At 43.0% G+C, this 26,216-nt stretch overlaps 1 protein-coding gene across 3 annotated transcripts in view; it reads right to left on the reverse strand.

The window, feature by feature from the left end:
- Positions 1 to 26,216, reverse strand: part of fam135b (family with sequence similarity 135 member B) — a 401,595-nt gene that overhangs the window by 237,020 nt on the left and 138,359 nt on the right. For all 3 annotated transcript variants that reach the window (XM_080194586.1, XM_080194584.1, XM_080194585.1), the window contains one exon: positions 13,007 to 13,086. In XM_080194586.1, coding sequence (XP_080050712.1) covers positions 13,007 to 13,086 — 80 coding nt within the window. The remainder of the gene's footprint in view (positions 1 to 13,006; positions 13,087 to 26,216) is intronic.

Raw genomic sequence — 26,216 nt, forward strand, 5'->3', positions numbered from 1 at the left:
ACCTCTCCAGTGGGAATAGGCTCACACACTGGATGTTCACGTGATTCACGCTAGTGCATTCTGCTGAGCACCGACTGCGGGGGATTTACTGTGAAAATCCTGTTGAAAAAAACCAGCGGGATACATTCCAGTTTTTACATGAATTCGACACTTGGCATTTTTTTGGGAGAATCGCCCCCCTCAGTAATGCTAGCTGGGAATCGAACCTGGGTCCCTAGAGCTGTGAGGCAGCAGTGCTAACCAGTGTGCCACATGAAAGAAAGTAGAAGACGTGTAATGTAAAGGAAAGAAATAGAGGGAAATAGAGCTGGGGACAGCTCACAAGAAGTCGCCTTGCCATTTTGATTTGTCTCTGTGCTTCTGCCTTCCTTAATGATAATTTAAAAAAAACCCTTGAAAACAGTTCTAACAATCGGTATCTAGCTGTATTTGAAACAATGGGACATTTTGTTAGAGAACATTGCTATCTGAGTGATCGGTCTATCATCTTTTGGCATGTGTGCAGTCTGTGGGAGAGAATCCACTTTAGCTCCAATATTCTATGGTACGGTGAACTAGTAGTGCAAACCACGTAATTCTCTTTGATCAAGCACAAATACAAGAGGCATTAAGAAAAAGGAAGGCTGATCAGTTTTGATAGATCAACACTCATGCTGCTTGACTCATTTCACCACCACCTGTTATTGTGCGACTTGGAATTGAAATGACTTGAAGCGTACAAATGAGCAACTGCATAGGTAGCAGTGGATCAAATCAATTGTTGGCTATTCGAAACAAGAGGGATTCTTGGACACAAAACAATTTAAATGAAATCAATGCGCTGTATTCTGAGCATGCTTAATCCAAAAAATTAACACTTGTTATAGACCACGGATTTAAAAATAGAATGATAATTCCCACTGGTGTATTTAATTAATGGAATTAAAAAAAGGTGGAAACCGCTCCTTGAATGTCATGGAGTTTATCCAATGAGCCTGACAGATCATGAGAAAGCTTCAGGTTTAATCTCTGATCTGCATTAAATGAGTTCACCTCATTTGGGACAGCACAGAGGCACTGCAATTAGCCTAATTTTATGCAAGTGAAATTTCAGGGGTCTCAGTCCTGAACTCAAACCAGTGAACCTTGCTAGAAGTATGGATATGAATATGAAGTGAGGCAAATGAGCCCCTCTCAAATAGCCAGATACCAGAATAGACCCACATCCACCCCCACCATGGGATCACACTTCATCATGACTCATTGCCTTCAGGGAGATGACAAGAAAATTGACGATATGGAAAATGGATGATATTCTGCATAAAATGATTTTTCAGAAGTAACACCCTTAAGTTCCATTTAGATAACTTTTAAATTGAAAAACCCAGGGTGCATTTGGTTTGTACTTGTACAGCACCTTTCACAGGCTGAAGGCGTTCTGAATCACTTTACATCCAATGAAATGCACTCACTTTTAACACCGGAAACACAACAATCTCCTTGCACACTGCTTGTTCTCACAAACCACAATGTGATAATGACTAGATCATCTCTCTTTTTTTCTTTAAAAAATAGTGACCTCTGTTGAGGGATGAATATTGGTCAGGGCACCAAGAGAACAGCCCCGCTCCTTTTCAAATAGTGGGAAGTTTTACATCTACCCGACAGGTCTCATTTTAATGTTTCATCCAAAACACAGCACCTCTGATAATTCACTAGCACATCAACTTTGATTTTGTGCTCATGTCTCTTGCGTCGGGACTTGAACCCATAACCTCCCTACTCAAAGGCTATCCAATCAGCCAAGCTGAGGTGAATGGTGTCAGCCACCATGCAGGATAACTCTGTGGTTGAGAAAAAAGATGTAAAAGAACAGACAGTGTAAATCAGGGAAGAGTTGGTTACATGACTCAATGCTTAAGTTCTAAACCCTGTTCATTGTAAGGGGAAGAGCATGACAAGGGACTTGAAGTGTTCCACACTTATCCAGACTTGAGGAAATACAAGAAGACAATGCATCTGTTCCAGGATAAACTTCCTGGTGCCCTCCGCTGTTTATAACCATGGCAATGTGCCTTCCAGGATACCTTGTGATGTTAATATATGTGGACAATGAAGCAGATGGATGAATAAATGGACAGACAATTCAGATCACATCTACTTATAAATGAAAAACTCTAATATTTTTGGTAATTAGGCAATGTTAATGAGATATTCAAGTCATGAAACGAGACTGAAAATTGCCAGACATTGAGTATAATTGTGGCTGGAGCCAACCCAGAATTTGTGAACAGAAGATGGAATCAATTCCGGGTCAGGGATAGGAAATATTTCCATGGGAAACAGAAATAAATCCCAAGTTTCATATCTGGGCCAGATTTGGCACCCAGCTAGCAGCCATGGAGATGGGTAAGGAGACAAGTCAACTCAAGAGTGGACCTGATTTAATCTCAGCATGGCTGTCATTTGAGTGCTGCAAGTGGTCAGTGAAGAATCATTGAAACCCTACAGTGCAGAAGGAGATAATTCGGCCCATTAATCCTACAATTTTACCCAGGTCCTATTCCCGTAACCCCACATATTTACCTTCCTAATCCCCCCTAACACTCAGGTCAATTTAGCACAGCCAATCAACCTAACCCGCACATCTTTGGACTGTGGGAGGAGCACCCGGAGGAAACCCAAGCAGACATGGGGAGAATGTGCAAACTCCGCATAGGCAGCAACCCGAGGCCGGAATTGAACCCGGGTCCCTGGTGCAGTGAGGTAGCAGTGCTAACCACTATGCCATCGTGGCGCCCTAAACTTCAGGCCTGATCACTCATTTCAATGATATTGGGCACTCATTGCAGGGCAGCCCATCGTTCAATGAACGTGAACCTGGTGGTCCTCCTCAAGTCCACAAAGGAGAGAAGTAAGGTCATCTGCCCAGAAGAAGTTGAATGGAGGCCACCCATACAGATCAAAATAGGCCTGAGGAGGAATCGCTGCCATTATCACCAGCCAAAGCACCCAGAAGATTCTGGAACCAATGCAGGTAAAAGTTCAATGCGTTGATATGCCCTGACAATGTGTGCGTTACTCCCTAATCCTCAAGACAGGCTCCTCCTGAGCCTTCTGGCTATATGTGCTCCAATATTAGTTGAAGTGCCCAAGAGCACCAGCTGCCCTGAACACGAGAGGAGTACACATGCAGGCTAGGTAGTGACCCTTCAGAATGGTTATGTACCGTGGTGCTGCAGGAAACCATTCAGCACTGAATCATGCTGGGGCAATTTTCTGACGTCTCTGTGCCTGGCACAAGTCACACTGATCCGAGGAAATTGTGTGGGGGCCTAAAAATCGGTTTCATGCTTGGCGCCAAATGGTTTGCAATCATCCCAGTCCCTTTCTTCTGGCACAAACCAGATCACACCCAGAAAAAGGCGTGAGGCCCAATTAGCATATTTAAAGTGGCATTTAAAAATGTACAGCCCATTCGATCTTGGGTTCTCCCAGCTCCTGGAATCTCTAACCTTCGGGCATGGCATGAGACTGGCGAGAATTACTACTGCTCTCCACTTGTGCAAACATGCCAGGGGGGAGGAACGGCTAGCCACTGGAGCTCCTAATTGGCCGATGCCATGGCTGGACAGTGCCCATCTGGCTGAGTGCCATTCTCACCGAACAAGATCAGAGAATCCCCTCTATAATCCCGTTGTAAATGCCCACAGGCAAGTTCCGTGATGGAGTTATGAACGAGAAAACAAATTTTTCCATTCTAAGACTATAATACTGGAGGAAATAGGAACAGGACTGGCCATTCAGCACTCTGAGCCTGCTCCATCATTTAAATAGATCATGGCTGATCTAACACTCGCTAAGTCAACTTTCCTGCCTTCCCTCCATAACCCTTAATTCCCCGACTAATTAAAAACATACTGATCTCAGCTTTGAAAATGTTAAAGGGCTCAGTCTCTAAATCTTCCTGGGGTAAAGAATTCCAAAGATTCACCACTCTTTGAGAGCAGAAATTCTTTCTCAAATCCGTCTTAAATAAGCACCACCTTATTCTGCAGCTATGCCCTCTGGTCCTACACTCTCCCTCAAGTGGAAATATCCTCCCAACATTTACCCTATGAATCTTATGTATTTCACTCACTCTTCTGAACTCCAAGGAATACAGACCAAACCTATTTAATCTCTCTTCATACGGCAGTCCTCCATATTCAGTGTCATCTTCGTCAACCTCATCTGTGCTGTCTCCAATGACAATACATAATTCCGTAAATAAGGGGAGCAAAACTAAATGTGGCCCCACTAGTACATCTCTTCACTTTTATGTGCCAACCCCTTTGATCACTTTTTCACTTTCATACTCCAGCCTCTTTGAAATAAAATCTAGTATTGCACTTGTCTTTCCTATTACCTTTTGCACCTGGAGTCACAGGTAGGCAAGACCAGGTAAGAATAAGAGAGGAGATTGTGGTGTAGTAGTAATCTTACTAGATGGGTAATCTGGAGGCCCAAGGTGATAAGGGTTCAATTTCCACCAAAGCAGCTGGTGGGATTTACATTCAGTTACTAAATCTTTATGACTGGCATGGGGGCAGAGTGGTTAGCACTGCTGCTTCACAGTTCCAAGGACCTGGGTTCAAGTAAAGCCTTGGGTGACTGTGTGATATGAGTGCACATTCTCCATGTGTTGAAACGGGTTTCCTCTGGGTTCTCCGATTTCCTCCCACAGTCCAAAGATGTGCAGGTTAGGTAGATTGGCCATACTGAGTTGCCCTTAATGTTCCAAGATGTCTAGGTTAGATGGATTAGCCATGGGAAAAGTGTGGGGTTTCGGGGATAGGATGGGGGATAGAGCCTCAGTAAGATACTGTATCAGCAAGTCAGTGTAGGTTTGATGGGCCGAATGGCCTCTTCTGCACAGTGGGGATTCTATGATTCTAACAGATTTCCTCCCCTAAAGGGCATTAGTGAACCAGCTGGGCTTTTATTACAATTGACAATAGTTTCATGGACATCACAAACTTTTAATTACAGATGTTTCTTTTCATTGAGTTTTTAAATTCCACCAATTTCTGTGATGGGATTTGAATCTGGGTCCCCAGAGCATTACCCGGTAATACCACTGAACTGAATGATTCAAATGAGGGTTAACATGTCCCAGGCTTCATGGCAAGGAGTCCATACAGATTCCCACAAGGGTGGCACGATGGCACAGTGGTTAGCACTGCTACCTCATAGCTCCAGGGACCTGGGTTCAATTCCCGGCTTGGGTAACTATCTGTGTGAAGATTGCACGTTCTCTGTGTCTGTGTTGGTTTCCTCTGGGTGCTCCAGTTTCCTCCCACAGTCCAAAGGTGCGTGGGTTAGATGCATTGGCCGTGCTAAATTGCCCCTTGGTGTCCTGGGATGCATAGGTTAGAGGAATTAGCAAGGTAAATATGTGGGGTGATGGGGATCGAGCCTCGGTGGGATTGTTGTAGGTGCAGAGTTGATGGGCCAAATGGCTTCCTTCTGCACTGTTGGGTTTCTATGATTCGAAAACTGAAACTAATATATTGGCGTCAACTGTGTCCAAAAGACTTTTGTGGAGGTGCACAGACAGAAATGATTCTACATGTTCAGAATACAGTTGTATTCTTATTACAAACTTCTCTCTACGCGTATTCTCTTTTTGTATGTTCCGGATAGACTGAACCTCACGCTCAGTGAATCCTGGCTTTATGTCTGTCATACATGATTGAAGCTAAGCCACTAACCAACTTCCAACCCCTGGGCAGAGTGCAAACAAAAAAGTAATGATCAAAAAGCAATCAGTGCATCAGGCAATTTTATGCCACTGTGGACAAGTCTGGTAAGGCAAGGATGCAGTTAAATTTGTTTAGTGGGTTTTATTGTCTTTCAGTAGATCCAGGTCACAACTGGATTAAGGCAACATCTGATAGTATGTCCATGGCTGCCTCGGCACAGTGTGTTCTAAAAAATCAACACATTGGTTTCAATAAGCTGATTTGCTTTTATGTAGAGCACTTGGCACAATGCTTCAATGAAAACACACAACCTTTATGGGTCACTTTGTTCTGTTTACCTGCACTCCTGCTGTTCCTAGTTGGAGGTCAATTTTTTTTAAGTGAACTCAAACTCTCTGCAGGTAATCATGGAACGCAGGTGTGTGTACAAACAGGAATTTAACACCAAGACAGATGTTGTGATATCATGGCACACTGTGCCACGTTACAATGTCCCAGGTTCATGAAGGAGTTCAGAGAGGTCATGTCCATTATTACTATCGTTGTACGAATTCAATATGAAACATCAGACAGCTGTATTATTCAAAGAATTATTACCACATGGGATCCCTACAGTGCAGAAGGAGGCCATTTGGCCCATCAAATCTGACAACAATCCCATCCAGGCTCTATGCTCATAACCCCATGATTTCCTCTGCTGATCCCTCCGACATTACACGGCAATTTAGCATGGCCAATAAACCTAGCTCACACATCTTTGGACTGTGGAAGGAAACTGGAGCTGTCAGAGGAAACCCACGCAGGCATGGGGAGAATGTGCAATCTCCATACTGACAGACCCGAAACCGGAACTGAACCCGGATCCCTGGCACTGTGCTACCATGTCCACCACCACACCAGCCCTTCCCTCCCCATTCCGTGACACATTTCAGATTCACATTATGCTGCAGTATTGTTTACTCCCTGACATTGCTGTTCACAATTTAAACTGAGAGACAAAAGAATTAAGGAAAATTTGATTAGATAAATGTAAATTTATGGAGGCCAAAGATTTTTCACAGGGAGAACTGGATAACCATTGGGACTGGAGGTCATATCAGTTTGACCTCATTAGTCCAAAGAAACTGGGGCAAAACTAGTGCTTCATTAAAGCCATAAGATGAGCCAGTTCCCTTAGCGCACCCACGAGTCCTATTTAGCCCCTGTTCTAGTCTTTGATCTGCAACAGATTGCATTTGTGTAGCACCTGTAGTGCAGCAAAATGACCCAAGGTGCTTCCCAGAAACTGCCTTGAACAAAACCTGATGCATCAGAAGATATTAGTTTGGTGACCAAAAGCTTGTTCAAAAAGGTAAGTTTTTAGACAAATGTGAAAGAGAAGAAAGAAGTGGCGAGGTTGAAGGAGAAAATTGTATTGTTTAGGCAGCTGAAGTCCTGGTTGGGGTGGCAAGCACAGGGGTGATGGATGAATAAGGCTTGCTGCAAGTCAAGATACAAACACTAGGGTTTTGGTCAAGATACAGTCAAGATACAAGTCACTCAGGTTTTCGATGAGCTCAGCTTTTGATGAGGGTAGAGGATCTAGTTAGAACTACAAATAGAGTTCCTGGGGCTGTGAAACTTTCAGAGATTTACCAAAAGAGACATGCAGGATAAAGGCTGATACTATTTCAAATCTAATCCACATTCCTTCAACAATCAGTTGAATCTTGGCATTTCTGTTGCCAATTCTTTGTTTTTCTGGCTGACTGCAAGATTTTCTGGTTCCGCTGAGCACGACGAGCCCCTGTCATGGGTTTCCCGGCAATGCGGGGGTGCGCAGAACAGGAAACCGTGTTGATCAAAAGATCCCACTGCTGCCCAATGATGTGCCACCTTTGCCACCGCAAAACACGTCATGGGTTGGAGGCGGCAGCCTAATATAAAGGTGAAGAAGCTGCAATTTGCTATAAATGGATGATATGACACAAAACCTCAGGAAACCTATGGACTTAGATGAATAGTGCTCCACGCAGATACTTGCCCATACTGATTATGAGAACTGAATTTATGTCAAAATTAACAGAAAGGAAAATGGAGTAGCAAATCCAACCACTCTTGCCACTGGTCTGCAAAGAAATAAAGTGAGAAAAGAATAAAAACAAAAGAACTGTTTTAGGTTTGCTCAACATGAGAACTGGCAGCGTCTCATGTCTGCTGTGTCGCATGTCTACTTGTGAGCAAACATCTGCAATTTGTACAGCAGGCTTTGTTTTTATTTTACAAGCACAATGTTTGCTACTGCTGCTAATCATTCAGCTCCAGTATTACACAGCATCAAGTGAGTGACAGCATGCCCCAGCATCAGCACTGCGGTGACTGAAGCTAATTTAGAGGCTTCCCCTGGTGCTGGCTGGAGCTATTGTTTCATTCCATTTGTTATAGTGTGCGACCACCTGCTGACACTGAGCAACATGAGCTGGGTCTACAAGGATGGTCTTCGTGGTTTTTTTTCAGAAGGAAACCATCAGCGTTCTAAGCTTTATTAATTCTTTCCAGACTGACAATTTGTTCAAGCAGTGTTCATCGCATTGAATAGGGAACTTGTTGTCTTTTTTTTAAATACAAAGCTTCTTCAACAAGCCAGGTACAAATACTTCGAGAAATTTTAACATCCACGGTTAAAATGAAGGGGCCAGGCTGTCTCCTCCTCTCCGTTCCCTCCCCCACCCACTTACCCCCTTCCCCCTACCCCCCACCCCCACCTCATTTCCCCCCCACTCCCCTTTCCCCTACGGAATCCAACCCCTTCCCCTTCTCCCCTATCCCCTTACCCCCCCCCTTCACTTCTCCTGTCACTCCTCTGCACCCCCTCCATCCACCTCCTCCCCACCAACCCCTACTTAGGGTAGCAGTGTGACACAGTGAAATGTGAAAATGCAGGCCTCCATATTCAAGACTGACTTCATGTCAGCAAGGTGAGTTCAGATAAGCTGTATGCATGCATATGAGGCACGATGGCACAGTAGTTAGCATTACTGCCTCACAGTGCCATGGACTTAGATTTAATTCTGGCCATGGGTGACTGTCTGTGTGGAGTTTGCACGTTCTCCCCATGTCTGCATGGGTTTCTTCTGGGTGCTCTGGTTTCCTCCAACAGTCCAAAGACTGAGGAGGATTGGCCATGCTAAATTTCCTCTTAGTATCCTGAAATGTGTAGGTTAAGGGGGGGTAAATGTGTGGGATTGTGGGGCTGGGGCCGGGGTGAACCTGGGTAAGATGCTCTTTCAAAGAATGAATGTAGACTAGATGTGCTGAATGGCTGCCTCCTGCGGTATAGGGATTCTTTGATTCTATTCTATGATTAGAACACAACAGGCAAGTGGCAGTGACAGAAAACTTGTGTCCAGTCTGAGACACCAGGCAGAGTTGACAGGGTATCCTTGCACAGATCCCACATCCTGGGATCAACAACCACCAGGGGGTGAGGGGGGGCAGAGGTCTATGAGAAGGGTTCAAGGGGAGCCGCCAAATATAAGCTGCACAATCCATCCAAACCTCACTCTCTACCGAATGTTTAAACCTGCGCTTGAGTGGCACAAACACAGGATTGATCCAACGGCTGAGCTTTGTTAGGCATAAGATGGCACACAGCTACAGCACTAATTACACCCATCTCACGTGCCCATTGACCTCATTCAAGCCTCAAACTATCTCTTGGCAGCTGGCTACAGAGGGCACCACTCACATTTATAGAATGTTATGAGAATGCGAGGAAGCTAGTTCGCCCATCATGACTGCGTCAGATCTCAAAGAGTGATCCATTTAACCTCGTTCCCCCAAATATTTATTCACTTCCTTTTAGAAAAGTTTTTAGTTTTTGCTTCGCCACTTAACTCCCAACCCTTTCCGTTAGTAGAGCAAAACCATCCTCAACCTCAGCAACAACAGTGCAAGCAGAATTTTATGGCGGAGGTCATTCGGAAGAAGCAAGGCACATGAATAGTGTGAGATAAGGTCCAACAGTCTTTGTGGAAATACTTCAGTCAAACAAAAAAAAATTTTAAATGTTATTCAAGTTTAACTGCAAAGTAATTAAGGCAATTAGGGATGGACAACAAATGCTGGCCTTGCAAGCGGCACCCACATACCAAGAAAGAGTTTTTTTAAAAAAATGCTTAATGCTAATACAGAACTTAAATGTATCTGAAAAAACAAGATATGCAGGCAAAGGAATATGTCTAGACTTGGCATCTTTTTTTGAATAAATCAAGACAAGGTGGACTTTAACACCATGGTGCATTCACCATGGCAACATCCCAACCAATCTGAGGCACTCGCCAACCAATCAGAACTATTGTTGCTCTCTTTGAAATTTGGTACTCTGGCATCTGTCCTGATCAGTGCCAGACAGCACGTCTGTTTTTAGCAGCAAAAAATAACTTCCCCATCATTCTAGGTTTCCAAAGTCAGAGGGTAAAGCAAGGTGTAGATAACCAGTTGCAGTGTATAATTCTGAATTCCTGGAGCAATACTAAGCAAGGTGCTTGCAGAGATGATGCTGATGACTTTAATTTGCTGCCCATTACTGAAAACCTCTGGTAATTTTCAATAACAAGCATTTTCCCTTCAGTAACACGGGGAGAAATCGGCCCGTGGCTGGTCTGAGAGCACCGAGCTGCACAAACTAGTCACCTCTCCATGCAGCTGGCAATAGGGGGCACTGCCAACAATCACAGAATACTATGGTAAGAAGTCTCACAACACCAAATTAAAATCCAACAAGTTTATTTGGAAACATAAGCTTTCGGAGTGCTGCTCCTTCATCAGGTGACTCACCTGATGAAGGAGCAGCGCTCCAAAAGCTTGTGTTTCCAAATAAACCTTTGGACTTTAATCTGATGTTGTGAGACTTCTTACCGTGCCCACCACAGTCCAATACCGGCATCTCCACATTGTAGAATATTATAATCTAAGAGGAAGTCAGTTAACCAAATGTGGCTTTGACAACTCTCAAAGTGTTACCCACTTAGTCGTATGCCCTTACACTGCATCACTAATGTGTCAAAGCAACCTCACTAATTGCACGATCAGATGTGGGATATCTCCACTGCTACAATTCAAGGTGTAAGACTCATCTGCTCATTTTTTGTTATATTCTAACTGTGTTCTTAAATAACATTTGTTTTAATAAAAGCTTCCTAGTGGGTTAAGTGAATCATACCTGGAGTGAAACATCTTATGCTCACCATAATGCCAAAATCAAAAAAGGCTACGGCCTAGGCTAACCTCACAACATACATAGAATCATAGGATTATACTTTGGAGTTTTCTGATTTGGCCCTTAGCACAGTGTTGTATATCTGATACAATTCAATGTAAATATCTGAGAAATCCAGTTGCCATAGTCTCTCTTTTCACCATACCCTTTTCCTTATTTTGTCAAAAATATTCCCAACGTGACACCATTAACATTTGTTCTTCTATCTGTCCAGCAATGTTACTTTCCTCTTAAGCAGCAGGTTACTGGTAAATGCTTGTAACAGTTCCTTCTGCTAAATAACCCTAACAGCTGGCTGTCAGCAACTATCAACACACTGCAGGAACATGTCATAGGACAATCACGGCAGGTTCAGTGTGTAACAGCAAGACTTCATAAAACCTAATTAAACGTCTTCAAAGATTGACTTAGTTGGAATTTTAAAACCTCATCCTGCCAACGCCACTAATTGCAATAATGCCCACAGAATTACAAATGCTAGCTGCAGGTACAACTGCCTTCTAATGATGCACTGGCTGTGTGTTCCACCCACTAGTTTTAACTTTTAATTCGTTATGCGACACGGTGGCACAGTGGTTAGCACTGCTGTCTTGTGGCACCAGGGACTTGGGTTCAATTCTGACCTCGGGTCACTATCTGTGTGGAGACTGCACATTATCCCCATATCTGCGTGGGTTTCCTCCAGGTGCTCCGGTTTCCTCCCACACACCAAAGACATGCGGGTTAGGTTGATTGATTATGCTAAATTGCCTCTTAGTGTTAGGGAGATTAGCAGGCTAAATATGTGGGGTTTTGGGGATACAGCCTGGGTGGGATTATTGCAAGTGCAGGCTCGATGACCAAAATGATGTCCTTGTGCACCGTAGGGATTCTATGATTCTGTGCCAGAACATCCTGCACCTTACTGAAACCAAGACAGTTTTGTGGCTCGACTGTGCTCTGGGGTTGATCAACGATGAATTCATAGAATCATAGAAATCATAGAATCTTAATAGTGCAGAAAGAGGCCATTTGTCCCATCAAGTCTGCACCAACAACAATCCCACACAGGCCTTATCCATGTAACCCCATGTATTTACCCTGCTAGTCCCCCTGATACTAACGGTCATTTCAGCATGGCCAATCTATCAAATCCTCACATCTTTGGACTGTGGGAGGAAACCCACGCAGACACGGGGGGGAATGTGCAAACTTCACACAGTCACCCGAGGCCAGAATTGAACCTGGGTTCCTGGCGCTGTGAGGCAGCACAGCTAATGACTGTGCCAAAGTGCTACCCACAAATTCCAGATCTTTTCCGACATCAATGTATTCCTGATCATTGCAACATCTGCTGGGCCAACTCACCGGTGGTCAGACCAACACAGGAGATTGTCTGCAGCCTGTGGTCCTAACTCTGCCTTGAGGTTTGACTGTGCTGATGGTCGAGGTTTGACTGACAGCTCAACAGGAATATAGATATGTGCTGCATTAGTTCAGCTCAACAGGTTTATTTGGTAGCATGAGCTTTCGGAGCGCTGCTCCTTCATCAGGTGAAGAAGCACTGCTCCAAAAGCTCATGCTACTAAATAAATCTGCTGGACTTTAACCTGGTATTGTGAGACTTCTTACCAGTTCAGCCCAGCAAGGAATGTACATTACCCACAGGATTGTGGCTGTAATGCCACAATTGAGCATAGCCACCACAGACCACAGCTGCTGAACTGCCCAGTCACTCCTTCTGAAAAATGCATAGACATCAGATGCGAATGGGATAAATCTTCACAATGCAAGCTCACACAAGAAGAATAGGCATACAGAAGGCACCCCAGAAACTCTGGCACGAGATGCCAGCATGAGGCAGTAATGACTCAGGAAGGATAAAGAAAATTTCAGGGGGATTGTTTGAAATTATATCTCAACATCTGTGGGGAAGACATCCAATTAGCAGAGAAAGTTCTCACAATAATTTTGCTACTTGTGGGGCAGGCTTGGGTTTGGGACAATAATTCACCGATAGCACCTCAGTGCTTTGCATTCTTACCTGTGGGTCCCGTAAGTGTTGCTGTCAGCCTGTGAGGAATTCGAGGTGGGATTTTCAGCGCTGTGCGCACCTGGTAATACCTGGCAGGCAGAACAGGAAAGAAAAATTAGAGAAACCTGGTGTTTTGGCAACACATCTTTTTGCTTTAACAATGAAAAATGCCCTGAACTTTCAGCAGAATGGTCTTATAATAGACCGCTAAAGAGTATGGTGGAGTCAAGATGAAGCATTCTTTTGTCTGCAGTATCCAGTCTCCTTCTCTATATTTTGACCTTCCTTATTTCACTGTATTATTCGTATTACTATAGCTGGCGTAGCTTCACTGAACTTGCCTCTGGTGTCCAAACTAGCCATTTTACATGATTTTATTTCCTACATTCTGACTGTGTTGAAATTAAGACTCATTGCACAATCACTGCCACAATTCATCAAAACTGCAGCTTTGACAATCTTCCTTTCCTTCCTAAAATTTGCAGGCCATTTAAACATGAGGTCAGCATCACCAAACTATTAATTGTTGAATTACCTGATCTTGTTTGCAATGTAGAAATACAATGCTGTGTGAAATAAGAAGCTGAAAACTTCTCAAATCCACTGCAGAACTCAAGAATTTCATGGTCTCATGTGCCAAAAGAAAAAAACTCTCCTGCATTATGTTACTCTTTACAACCAAGCAGCCACCATGTCAGTAAGTAAGAATAAGATAAATGTTTTGTAGAAGAAGAGGAACAAAAGGATTTGGGAATAAGGTAGGCACTTTGTCACGGTGACACACTGGCTAACTCTTCTGCCTCACAGTGCTAGGGACCCAGGTTCGATTTGCGGTTTGGATCACTGTCACTGCAGAGTCTGCATGTTCTCACGGTGTCTGCGTGGGTTTCCTCCGGGTGCTGCTGTTTCACCCACAGTCCAAAAGACATAGTGGTTAGGTGCATTGGCCATGCTAAATTCCCCCTCTGTAATCGCACAGGCGACCGAGTGTGGCGATTAGGAGACTTTCACAGTAACTTCACTGCAGTGTTGACGTAAGACTTCATGTGATACTAGTAAATAAGTTTAAAAATAATTAACAATACAGCTCGTGTGGAGAATAAAATCAACATAGTTCAGTTGGATTGAGCGACCAATTCTATTTTAAACAGCCAGTTTCATTGATAGATTTACTGAAGAGACTTTGTTTGGAGCAGAAAATGCCAGAAGGGCTACAGTGCGAAATGATATAAGCCCTGTAGATCAAGACATGGAGTTAGTCTGGATAGAAATAAGAAATAGTTAAGGAAAGAAGTCTCTAATGGGACTAATTTATAGATCCCCAAATAATAATTCCACAGTGGGGCACTGTATAAACCAGAAAATGCTGGGGGCTTGTAAGAAGGTTACAGCAATAATCATGAGTGATTTTAATATGCACATAGATTAGGTTAATCAAATTAGCAAGGGTAGCCTTGAGGGAGAGTTTATTGAATGGATTAGAGATTGTTTCGTAAAGCAATATGTTGTGGAACGAACCAGGGAGCAGGCAATTCTAAATTTGGCATTGTGTGATGAGCAGGGATTAATTAATTACCTCATAGTTAAGGATCCTCGAGGGAAGAGTGATCATAGTATGATAGAATTCAAAATTCAGTTTGAGGGCAAGTAACTGAAGCTGGCCAAACACAAAAGCAGGTTGAAGGTAAGATACTTACCCTCACAATGGAACTGACTAGGTGAAGAATGTGGGGTGTACTTCTCCCAGGCAGTCAAAAACTGCCAGGGCAGCGAGGAGGGTGAGAATGCTAGAATTGGGTCCCATCCACCATTTTTAGAGGCTCTCCGTGTCATGGAGATATGGCCCATGAAATCCTACCCATCTCACAAATGGATCCAGTGTTAATGCTATGCTATTGTATAATTAGTTACTTGACAGTCCAGTCAGGATGTAAGGAGCTAAGAATGCTTAGAGAAGTGACTCGTAATACTGTGCCCAAAAGGATATCCAAGGCAAACCCAAAAGGTGCAGCAAATGGTATGTAAAGCAGAAGGTTCCCCTTTTGGTCAACACTCTCTACTGAATTAGCCAATCACAGTGACAGAAATTAGAGTGTATGTTAGCCTTGAAAGAGTGAAATAAAGCTGGTTTACGATTCCCCCCTCAACTGCAAGTCAGTGATGCCTGCTGCCAAAGTGTTTGTATGAACACCAGGTGAGAAGAGGCAAGTGTTTGTTGGGATTTGGTCCAGAAGTTAGAAAACCCGCTAAAATTGCTGTTAGCACTGCCAGTCAACAATCTCTCATTTCCTTCAACGTGCAAAGCACATCCCAGGAACAAAATCTCATTTTCCCTCCTGTGGTGATACTGTGTCTTTAAGAAATGTATTTATGTCCTGTTTCATAAGCGTAATTTTTTTTAGCAGTCGGTTCTATTTACTGGAGCCACTTTATCTACAATCAGCAGCCCATGTTTATATTGCAGAAGCATAATTGATCCTAATTGCTGGAATGTTTGTTTTAAACTGGGTTAATGCAGTGTTGTTATTTTAATGTTTTCCCCTGGGTTTTTTCGGAGTAGGGCTTGATTAGGTTGATTGACAGGAATTATCATGTGGCTGTACAGGACTGGGCTTTCACAGAAAAACAAGCTCAGTTGCTGCTTTGGAGCTTTAGAGAAATGTAGCTCTCTGTCTCTTCCTTTCTCTCTGGAAATCGGAGACTATGGCTTACCAGAAAACAGGTCTCTGAAGTTCTACTGATTAAAGATAGGTCTTTCTCTGGAAGCTATTATATGGGAATCATAAAACAGATGCCTTTCTGAGTCTGTCCAGAGGGGTTAAAATGCTGGAAATCTAGCATCCTTGTGAGCCTATATGGTTTTTGTGTTAATTGATTCTGAAGAAGAATGTATGTCTGTACAGATATTGCTTAAATTGGAACTATAGAGATAGCTAGTCATTAAGAATTACACATTGTCATGTTTAAGTATTTCAATCGGTAAAAGCTATGCTAATTCCATTTGTTATATTTTAATTGTGCTGTTAAATAAAGTTTGTAATGAAAACTTCCCAGCGGGTTAATAGAATCACCCCTGGAGCCAAACACCTTATGTTCACACTAATATGAAAATCAAAACAGAAGTTGGGGGTCCAGGTTAACTTCATAATATAGTTTAGGGTTTCTAATCTGGTTTCTAACACTGCAGCCAACTGTAGGGAGACCAAATTCATAATGTTCAGACCTTGTTGGTTTACCCCATTTTCTGACTGATTATTAATTGGTATCAACCTTTATCCTCTTCCACTTTTCAGCCAAATCAGATTTGTATTTTGACTTTCAAATTCCTGCACATTAAACTTACCTGCCACCCCTTCATTCACTGTTTAAAACAAGATAGCTTCTGCAAAAGCAATATATTAGTGATGCTGGAAATAGGTTTCTGATGGAGGTCTCTGTTAAATTGTGCAGAGTAATGGGTTAATGGATGTTTGGGATGTAATGAGACCATGATGATATTAATGATGTAACTGTGACATCAGTAGCCAGACGAGAAAGAAGTTCAAAGACAGCGAGGAGCAAGAATGTCTGTCTTCTGCACATCATTTGCTTCCCCTGACGTCCTTATAAATAGTTCTTAATAAAAGGTTGGAAGCTAAACCACCAACTACTCAAGTCCGTCAAAGCCCTATTAACATTCTGTATGGTTACAAAGCATGAGATTAGTAAAGCCTCACTAACCCTTGGCAACAACACTGAAAAACACCACAACAAATTATTTCCTTCTTTTGAGAGTGGATTGCATGCATGTCCCTCAAAAAGACAAATAACACACCTTGATTTACGAGAGCCTGAGTGCAAGTTGGCAAAAGGCTTAGGAACATCCACTTGTGCATGAGGTACTGTTGTGTCTTAATCAACTAAAAGCACAAAGAATTAGCAAACCCCCTGCTGCATCGTCTACTAGGATCACCCTAATTGCCTTGTAAGGAAATTCTTGGAACCCATAACTCAAAATTGAAACGCCAAGGGAGAGAATCCTTGGACAGCACCCATTGATTCATCAAAGGCAAGTTGTGTTTGACAGATTTAATTGAGTTCTTTGAGGCAGTGATTGGTTGGAGTGGAAATGTAGCTTGATGTACTGCATATGGATTTTGAAAAAGTGCTCAAGCAGGTGTTTCACAAGAGACCGGTTAGAAACGTAGCAGCGTGGATAGAAAGTTGATTAACGTGCAGAGTTTGAGGAAATGGTTGTTGTTCGGTCTGAATAATTGGAAATGCTCTGCCTTAACAATTGTTCTTTTTGTTCTTGAAATATATAGATTTCGCAACAGGGAATAAAATCTCAAAATTTTCTCAGGCTGCAGAATAAAGAGCCTTGGCGTACAGTTGGCTACATGCGAAATTAAGGATGATAGATATTCACTTTCCTCCCTATTTTCTCAGCATGGCCTAGGTTATTCTGTCAGCCTAATTGGAAACACTTGTGAGAGATAGGATGAAAACTGTCACTTAGAAAGGCACAAAGTGATCAACGTCAGTCAGCAAGGAATTGTTCAGGGAAGATCATGACTGACTATAATGTGATTTAATCTTTTGAGAAGGTAACAAGGAGGATTAATGAGGGCAGTACTGGCGATATGGTCTTTGTTGATTTTAGCAAGGCTTCTGACAAGATTCCACTGAGACAGATCAGCTAAAAAAGAGCCCATGGTATCCAGGGAATGTAGGAAGCTAGAGACACAATTGGCTCAGTGGCAGGAAATAAAGGGCAATTGATGATGGATGATTCTGTCACTGGAAGGCTTTGCAGTGGGGTTCCACGAGGCTCCATACTAAGCTCGCTGCTTTTTGTAATATCTATTCATGATTTGGACTTAAATATCAAGAAGCATGATCAAGAAGTTTTCAGATGGCACAAAAGTTGGCTACATAATTAATAGTGAGGAGGAAAGTTGTTGACAACAGGAAGATATCAATGGACTGGCCCAGTGGGTAGAAAAGAGGAAAATAGAATTCAATCTGGAGAAGTGCAAGGTGAACCATCTGGGGAGGTTTTAAAGTTTATTTATTAGTGTCACATATAGGCTTACATTAACCCTACAATGAAGTTTATGAAACTCCCCTCATCTGCACACTCCAATGCCTGTTTGGGCACACTGAGGGAGAGTTAAACATGGCCAATGCACCTAACCAACACATCTTTCAGACTGTGGAAGGAGACCAGAGCACCCGCAGGAAACCCACGCAGACATGGGGAGAATGTACAAACTCCAGACAGACAGAGACTCAAGTTGGAAATTGAACCCCGGTCCCTGGTGCTGTGAGGTAGCAGCTGACTCAGCATGAGGTAACTTAACCTTTTCCCCAGTGTTACATTATCCCCAATATGACTAATTATTGCCCTTGGCTTTAAAAATTCTCATCTCTGTGCTCTAAGGGAGAGAGATCATTGGATAAACATATGGATGATATTGGAATAGTGGAGGTTAGACGGGCTTTAGATTGGTTTCACAGGTCGGCACAACATTGATGGCCAAAGGGCCTGTACTGCGCTGTACTGTTCTGTTTCCAAGGCACAATATTATGATTCCACATTGACATCTTTTCAACAGAATGTAATTCTGGGACGCTAAGAAGGTGTGCAGCACTTGAAAATATACAGTTATCAGTTCCAACATTAATTCATCCTTATTGAAAGGTGGTAGTTGGATTAGAACAACTTTAGGATAGAAGCAAATAAAAACTGGATAGATCATTCAAGGGTGACAGCAAACGATATGGCAACAGAAAAGTAATAAACCTAATATATGGATTCTGTACACTGCAATCTAACAACATTTATTTTTGTCTCCCCCTCCCATTCCTTCATCTCCTATCCTGGATCTATCATATTCAGAAGGACATGGTTGTGAAACTGCAACAGCCTGTAATATACTATCAGAATTGCCCCAGGAAGACAAAGAGGGAGAGAGAATGAGCCAAGGGTTCAAATGCAATAACTATTTTCACAGTGAATCAGCTGGCAACAGATTGTAAAATAATATAAAAAAAATGCAAAGTGTTCTGCACTGTACAGGAGCTCGATTCCATTGAGGCACAATTAGCCATTCTTAATATGCGAGTCCAGAAGGCAAATTTGTACTTGGGTATTCAATGGTGAAAGGAATCGCAGCCAAGTCTATCCGATTCTTTTCCAGAAGACAACAATGAACGATGATCAGGAAATTTGGAACATAAGAAATGGGAGCCTGAATAGGCCACGTGGCTGGATTAATCTTTGCCCTCCCCAGCCCAAGGACACTGGAGCCAGCGTCAGCGCCACAACTGCCTGCCTGGCTGAGCCTGCAAGCTGCGGTAACAGCCGCCATTTAATTAAGTGCAGAGAGATAGGATATTAATTTAGAATTTGAGAGAATGGAAAGTAAAATTGACAAGAAACTTGCTGGCTAAAATGGTACTGTAATGCAGTTTAAAAGCAATCAATCAATTTAAATGCTGCAATCTAATATCTTAAGGTTTGCTTGTGGCATGTCATTCCATTTTCTCCAGTTACTTTCATTTAACATTGAAAATGCTTTTCGCTTTTGCCAATAAGCGTTTGCTGATGGAGGGGACCAGGAAGGGGGTTGGCTTTTTCAGAATCTCATCAGTTTTCTCGTTTGCTGAAATTATTCTCCAATCCGGTTATTCAGTTGCACTGTACCTTTGGAACCTAACATTCAGCGGACATTTTCAGCCACTTTGCTTCAGCATTTTCGATGGTGTTTAAGTAGAAGGAGAATATTCCGCCCCACCTCAGTGTTTAACTACCTCTCAGAATGGCCATTTTTTGAGCTGGCACAGTTAAATATGGCAACAACAACATGAGCCCATTGTTCTCTTCTGGCTGGCAGCAGAGCAACAGCTAGAATGGGGTTACCATTGACCAGAAACTCCCTAAACACAGTGGCTACAAGAGCAGAAGCTAAGTAACTGCAGCGAGTAACTCACTTCCTGACTCCCCAGAGCCTATCTGTCATCTACAAGGCACAAGTCAGGAGCATGATGGAATACTCCCCACTTGCCTGGATGGGTGCAGCTCCAACAACGCTCAAGAAGCTTGACACCATCCAGGACAAAGCAGCCTGCTTGATTGGCACCACATCTACATACATTCAATCCCTCCGCCAATGACGCTCAGTAGCAGCAGTGTGTACTAAATACAAGATGGCGCTGCAGCAAATCACCAAAGGTCCTTAGATAGTACCTTCCAAACCCACGACCACTTCCATCTAGAAGGGCAAGGGCAGCAGATAAATGGGAACATCACCACCTGCAAGTTCCCCTCCAAGCCACTCACCATCCTGACTTGGAAATATATTGCCGTTCCTTGGTAGTCATTGGGCCAAAGTCCTGGAATTCCCTCCCAAACGGCATTGTGGGCCACAGAACATGGACTGCAATGATTCAAGAAGGCAGCTCACCACCACTTTCTCAAGGGCAACTAGGGATAGGCAATAAATGCTGGCCAGCCAGCACCACCCATGTCCCACAAATAAATTTAAAAAATTTACATCAGGATGGTCGAGCAGGATATATCAAATGTGACAGTATGTATTGCTGACATACCTCCTCCTCCTGGTAAGTCATGTTGCATCTGGATAGAACTTTAGTTAAGCCACATTAGAAATATTGTGTACAGTTCTGGTCACCACACGACCAGAAGGATGTAGAAGCTTTGGAGAGAGTGTAGAGTGCAGGAGATTCTTTCCTGAACTCCCATTGAAAAAAAAACATGTTTTACTCCAATTTTCATGCGAATTCAACACTTAGAATTTTTTTGGGAGAATTCTGTCCATAGCCTTTTTCCCAGGATAGAGGACGTAGGATTAACGTGAGATGAGAGAGATTTATCAGGGACCTGAGGGGCAACTTCTTCACCAGAGGATGGTGCGTATATGGAATGAGCTGTCAGAGAAAGTGGTTGAGGCAGCTACAAATGCAACATTTAAAAAGCATATGGGTAAGTACGTGGATGGGAAAGGATTAGAGGGATATGGGCCAAACGTGGGCAATTGGGACTAGTGGTGAGGGCACTATAATTGGCCTAGACCAGGTGGGCTAAAGGGCCTGATTCCATGCTTTACTACTCTACGACTCTACGAATTTAGTTTAGAAAGGCATCATGTGTCAGTGCAGGCTTGGTGGGCCGTAGGGCCTGTTCCTGTGCTGTGCTGTTCTTTGCTCCATATTTATGAGTGAGACATTGAATCATTATGTGTTCCGTGATCTCCTCCATGAGCACAGTCACACACAAAAGAGTTTTTAATTTTTCATTTGAGCATCAGATATCAGCATCTGCCATGGTTTGTGCATCTTAGGGATGCCTAAAATGTCTGTGGGAGGTTGAAACCAGGGATCTTCTGTGTTTCACAAAGTGCTTGTGACCTCTTGTCAGGACCATTAATTTTTCCAAGCTCATGCAGCATGAAAATCAGATTGTCTGAGGTTAAATGTAAGGGTCCAAAAGGGCTACAAAGCAGAGGTGAGGGACAGTGGTGGTGAGGTCCTGGTAATGGGGAGGCAGTTGTTTACCCCAATTCGCTGAGCTTCATGGAGTATCATTGCATCATGATGGATAATTGAATTGGGGGTGGGCGTTTGTATATGAGTCAGCAGGATAGCCAGGGTGTTAGGTTTGATTTGAAGGCCCCAGTAATGCATCTCATTGCAGTGTTCAATTGAACATTAACTGATGCACAGTGTGCAGCTACAGACATGATGATACTGTGCCTTTAAGAAAGACATGTATGTCATGTTTCTTGTCAGAGGTATGTTTAGAATTCAGATCTGTTTTGCAGGGTGCCAATCTGCCTAGCAAAACCTTTAAACTGGCAGCTGGGAGCACAGGATAAATACTAATTTTAAACATGTTGTTTCAGCAGAACTAATGCATTTGTGTTTATGTGGATCGTCCCCTAGAGACTTAAATGTCGAGGTTGGATAGAGTTGATTGATAGGGACAAAGCTAAGCTTATAAGGACAAAAATGCTGTTTCAGTTTCATTTTAAAATGTGCAGTTGCTGCTTGGGCTGCTGGGAGCAAATAGGTGTCTCTCTGTTCCTCTCTGCCCAGAGGTGTTCTGGAAGCTCCAGGACTGTTAACATAATATGAGCAGGTATACCTGTGTTTTGCTGACTAATTTTAAAGAAGGCATTAAGGCTATAAGAGGGATATTGCTTGAATTGGAACTCATAAAGATAGGTTAGAAGTTAAGGTTTGTATCTTGGAATGTTTAATTATTGTTCAATTATTAAAGGTCAAGCTAATTAATTTATTCTAGTTAAACAGTGTTGTCAAATAAAGTTTGTTTGGATAAAGAGTTCCCAGTTTGTCAATAGAATCGCGCCTTGATTGAAAAATCTTATCCTCACACTAATGTCAAAATTAGAAAATTGTTGGTGTCTGGCTTCATAACATACATTGTGGTTTTTGATCTGGTGTCGTAACACAGCGTACACAAAAGCCATTGCTGAGATTTATAGTACGAGTATTCCAAATTCCAGTGAACTGGAGTCTCTCCAATGATTCTGCCAGTTTCTGGATCAGGTTGACTCTTGATTTAATCTTGGTGGCTCCTTTTTCTTGCGGCTGTGGAAGACTATTATGTGGTCCAGCTTCACTTTGAGATAGGTCAGAGTGGAGCCACGTCACAAAAGGTTGCCACAGAAGGTCATTCCGGGTACGTTTAGCATTCTTGTTATCAAGATAAAATGTGGTGACTTGTTTTGTGGGGGTTTGGTTTCAGCCTCTATTGCTGGAAGTAGTCAGACATGCTGTTGAGGCCACAGTTCAAAGTAGACTTAATTTCATCGAAGGCAAATGCTTGTGTTGCCAGGGAAAGATAATCCACATTTTCAAATTTGCGCCATCTTGTTGGTGGCATGTTGCGCAAGTAAATGTTGGAAGGTGTCATTGCCAGTACTGATCCTTGGAGCAATCCACTGTTGAGGGATCGAGACGAATTAACTGTGTCCCCTTCAACTGCTCAGAAATCAATTAAAGCAGGCATAATCTTTTGGGGCAAGAGGATAATCCTTCCAAGTTTCAGCATCAGGTCGTTAATTCAAGGCATGTCAGAGGCCATTAACAGGTCAATGAAGGCTGCACCAGTCTGGAGTTTCCTCTGAAAACTGCCCCCAATGTGTATTATGTGGATAAGAGATTTAGGACAGAGGCCTGCTTATTGTCCAAGAATAAGAGCCTGGGTGGGATTGTGGTCGGTGAAGACTCGATGGGCCGAGCGCTGTAGGATTCTATGATCACGGGAGGGCTGATTCTCAGTAGAATGGTACCATCTCAGAACTTGATGATACGCACAGGAATATCAGCCGATATCTTGCTGGGTCATCGATCAGCTTTGTAGGTTTTAGGCTCAAATAGATCATCGCCTCCTGCCGTGCTTTTTGGATGCACCCTGATTCCGTGGCTTTGGTGTCAGTTTTGCAAACCACTGGAGTCCCTTTAGGCCTATCTGTTGAAGAAATTCTGGGGGAGATTCCATCTCTGTGAGCTGCTTTCCCTTCCCTCGTTGCCACTACCCTTCCTTCACCTCATCCATGCTGATGTGGGTGGGAGCTTGAGGAGGACTCGAGTTTGTTGTCCAGACTGGTTGACATTGTACCTCTCTGTTGATATTCTTGTCATGAGGTCCTTTTGAACTCTCTGCTAACTTGGAGGCTATGTGGTTGGGTCTGGCTACTGGGGCTCGTTATTCCATAGGATTAATTACATTCCCTGCTGTGGACTTAGAAATTATTATCAACTGTACTTATTTTTCAGACAGTGATTCGATATTGTGCCATTGCTGCCGGGCTACCCTTTACCTGCCCTCTACTTTTTAAGGTACGGTTTCATTGGTTTCCCAGTGTGGATTTGCTTTTATCATTGCTTTTTGCAAGAGGAGGTGGAGCAATGTTGGAAGGCCACAAGAATGAGAGTACACCTTTGGCATAAGGATAGCTAGTGTTCTCTGCAGCTGAGAGCACGGGACCCAAAGGCAGCGTGCCTGCTTGTTGTCAGGCTTATTGTTATCCCCTCAGAACTGGAGAAAGAGTGCGAGGGGAAGGGTCCAGTTGTAATGACCCACCTTGTTAGCAGCAACATAGGTTGGACTAAGACAGAGTCTCTGCTGGTGGAGTGTGAGCAGCGAGACTAAATGGATAAGCAGGAAAACAAATGTAGCAATCTCTAGATTAATATCTATAGCCACCAATAAATTGGCATAGTATCAGTAAGATCAAATAGTTGTTTGTGGGGTTCACAAGATTGCTGTGTGAGAAATGATGCACTGGCACCAGGTACTGTACCACTGGGAGCTACAATGTTTAGGATAGGGTACAAATTCAAGGAATAATGGGTACTCGTAGGAAAGACACTACAATAATTGTGGGTGATATTTTGGGGGGCACAGTGTAGCAGTGGGTAGCACGACTGCCTCACAACTCCAGGGACCCTGGTTCGATTCCAGCCTTGGTGACTGTCTGTGTACAGTTTGCACCTTCTCCCCATGTCTGCATGGATTTCCTCTGGGTGCTCTGGTTTCCTCCCACAAAGATGTACAGGTTATTTGGATTGGCCATGATAAGTTGCCCCTGTGTGTCCCAAGATGTGTAGGTCAGGGGGATTAGTGGGGTAAATGTATGGGGTTACAAGAATAGGGCCTAGATGGGATGCTCTGTCAGAAAGCCAGTGCAAATTTGATGGGCTAAATGGCCTCCTTCTGCCTTGTAGTGATTCTATGATGTTATTCTTCATATAGATGGGACAAAGCAAATTGACAAAGATAGCCTGACGCATCATCATCCTAACAATGAAGGACCGTAAAACAAATCCCAGAAAGTACCTGAGGCCCAGAGTAAAAATAAACAAAACCCCATTTAAACCATTGAAACAGCAATAAAATGACTTCTAGCAGGCAACCCAGCAACAATGAAACCAAAAGGCCTGCTTACAGCTGCGAAGACTATGACTGAAAAAAGAAATTTCTTAAAGGTACACTAACATCACATGACTACAAAATTCACTGCTCACCAAGCCTCTGTAGTCTACATCACCAGACATATTCTGCCAAGATAGAATAGCGGTATTCAAATAAATTTCTTGGTGTGTTTCGAGTATTCAAATAATCAGTTTTTGATGTCGTTCTTTTTGAAAAATCAATTAGATTTTCTTATCATGTTACGTGCAAAGTTTTAACCAAATAAAGTATGAAGTCACTGCGCACAAAATTGTGACTCACACAACTTCCAGGCCTGAATCCCTAATTATGTATTGAACTGTAGCAACACTGCCTTGGTGTCAAATTAATCGCCTGCTAGCTATCTAATATTAAATCAGGAACAGGAACTTACCAAATTAATGTCAGTAAAATAACAGCAATGGAGAAAATAATGGTGCTGAAGAGTAGCAGTTCGCCATGATCAAACAGTTCACATTCTAGGGTTTTAATGCAAGTCAGTGAAAACAAGGTTCAGCACTCATAACTATCTTATAAAATGTTCTCAATTCAGGAAGTTGTTATTTATTTATTAATGTTATAGGATGTGGGTGTCGCTAGCTGGGCCAGCATTTATTGCCCATCTATTTCAGAGGCCATTTGGGAGTCAACCACATTGTTGTCACTCTGGAGTCACATGTAGGCCAGACCAGGTAAGAACAGCAGATTTCTTTCCTTAAAGGACATTCATGAACTAGACGGGTTTTTACAACTATCACATAGAATCCGTACAGTGCAGAAAGAAGCCATTCAGCCCATCAAGCCTGCACCAACATCAATCCCACCCAGGCCCTATCCCCATAACCTTATGTATTTAACCTGCTAATCCCTTTGACAGCAAGGGGCAGTTTAGCATGGCCATCAACCTAAGCTACACCAGACTGTGGGAGAAAACCAGAGCACCTGGAGGAAACCCACGCAGACACAGGGAGAATGTGCAAACTCCACACATTACAATGGTTTCAAGATCATCATTAGACTTTTTTAAAATTCCAATTTCTTATTGAATTCAAATTTCACCATCTGGCATGGCGAGATTCAAACCTGGGTCCCTGGAGCATTACCCAGAGGCTTACTAGACCAGTAACAATACCACTCTGCCACAGCTTCCCTTCGTTTCGATTGGAAAGGAGAGAAGGGGAAACTAGAAAATTAGAGACCAGCTAATGTTTCTGTTTTGTTGACAGAAAATTAATC

This window comes from Carcharhinus amblyrhynchos, chromosome 8 (genome assembly GCF_965287045.1).
Source record: "Carcharhinus amblyrhynchos chromosome 8, sCarAmb.v2.hapA, whole genome shotgun sequence".
In the NCBI taxonomy this organism is placed as follows: Eukaryota; Metazoa; Chordata; class Chondrichthyes; order Carcharhiniformes; family Carcharhinidae; genus Carcharhinus; species Carcharhinus amblyrhynchos.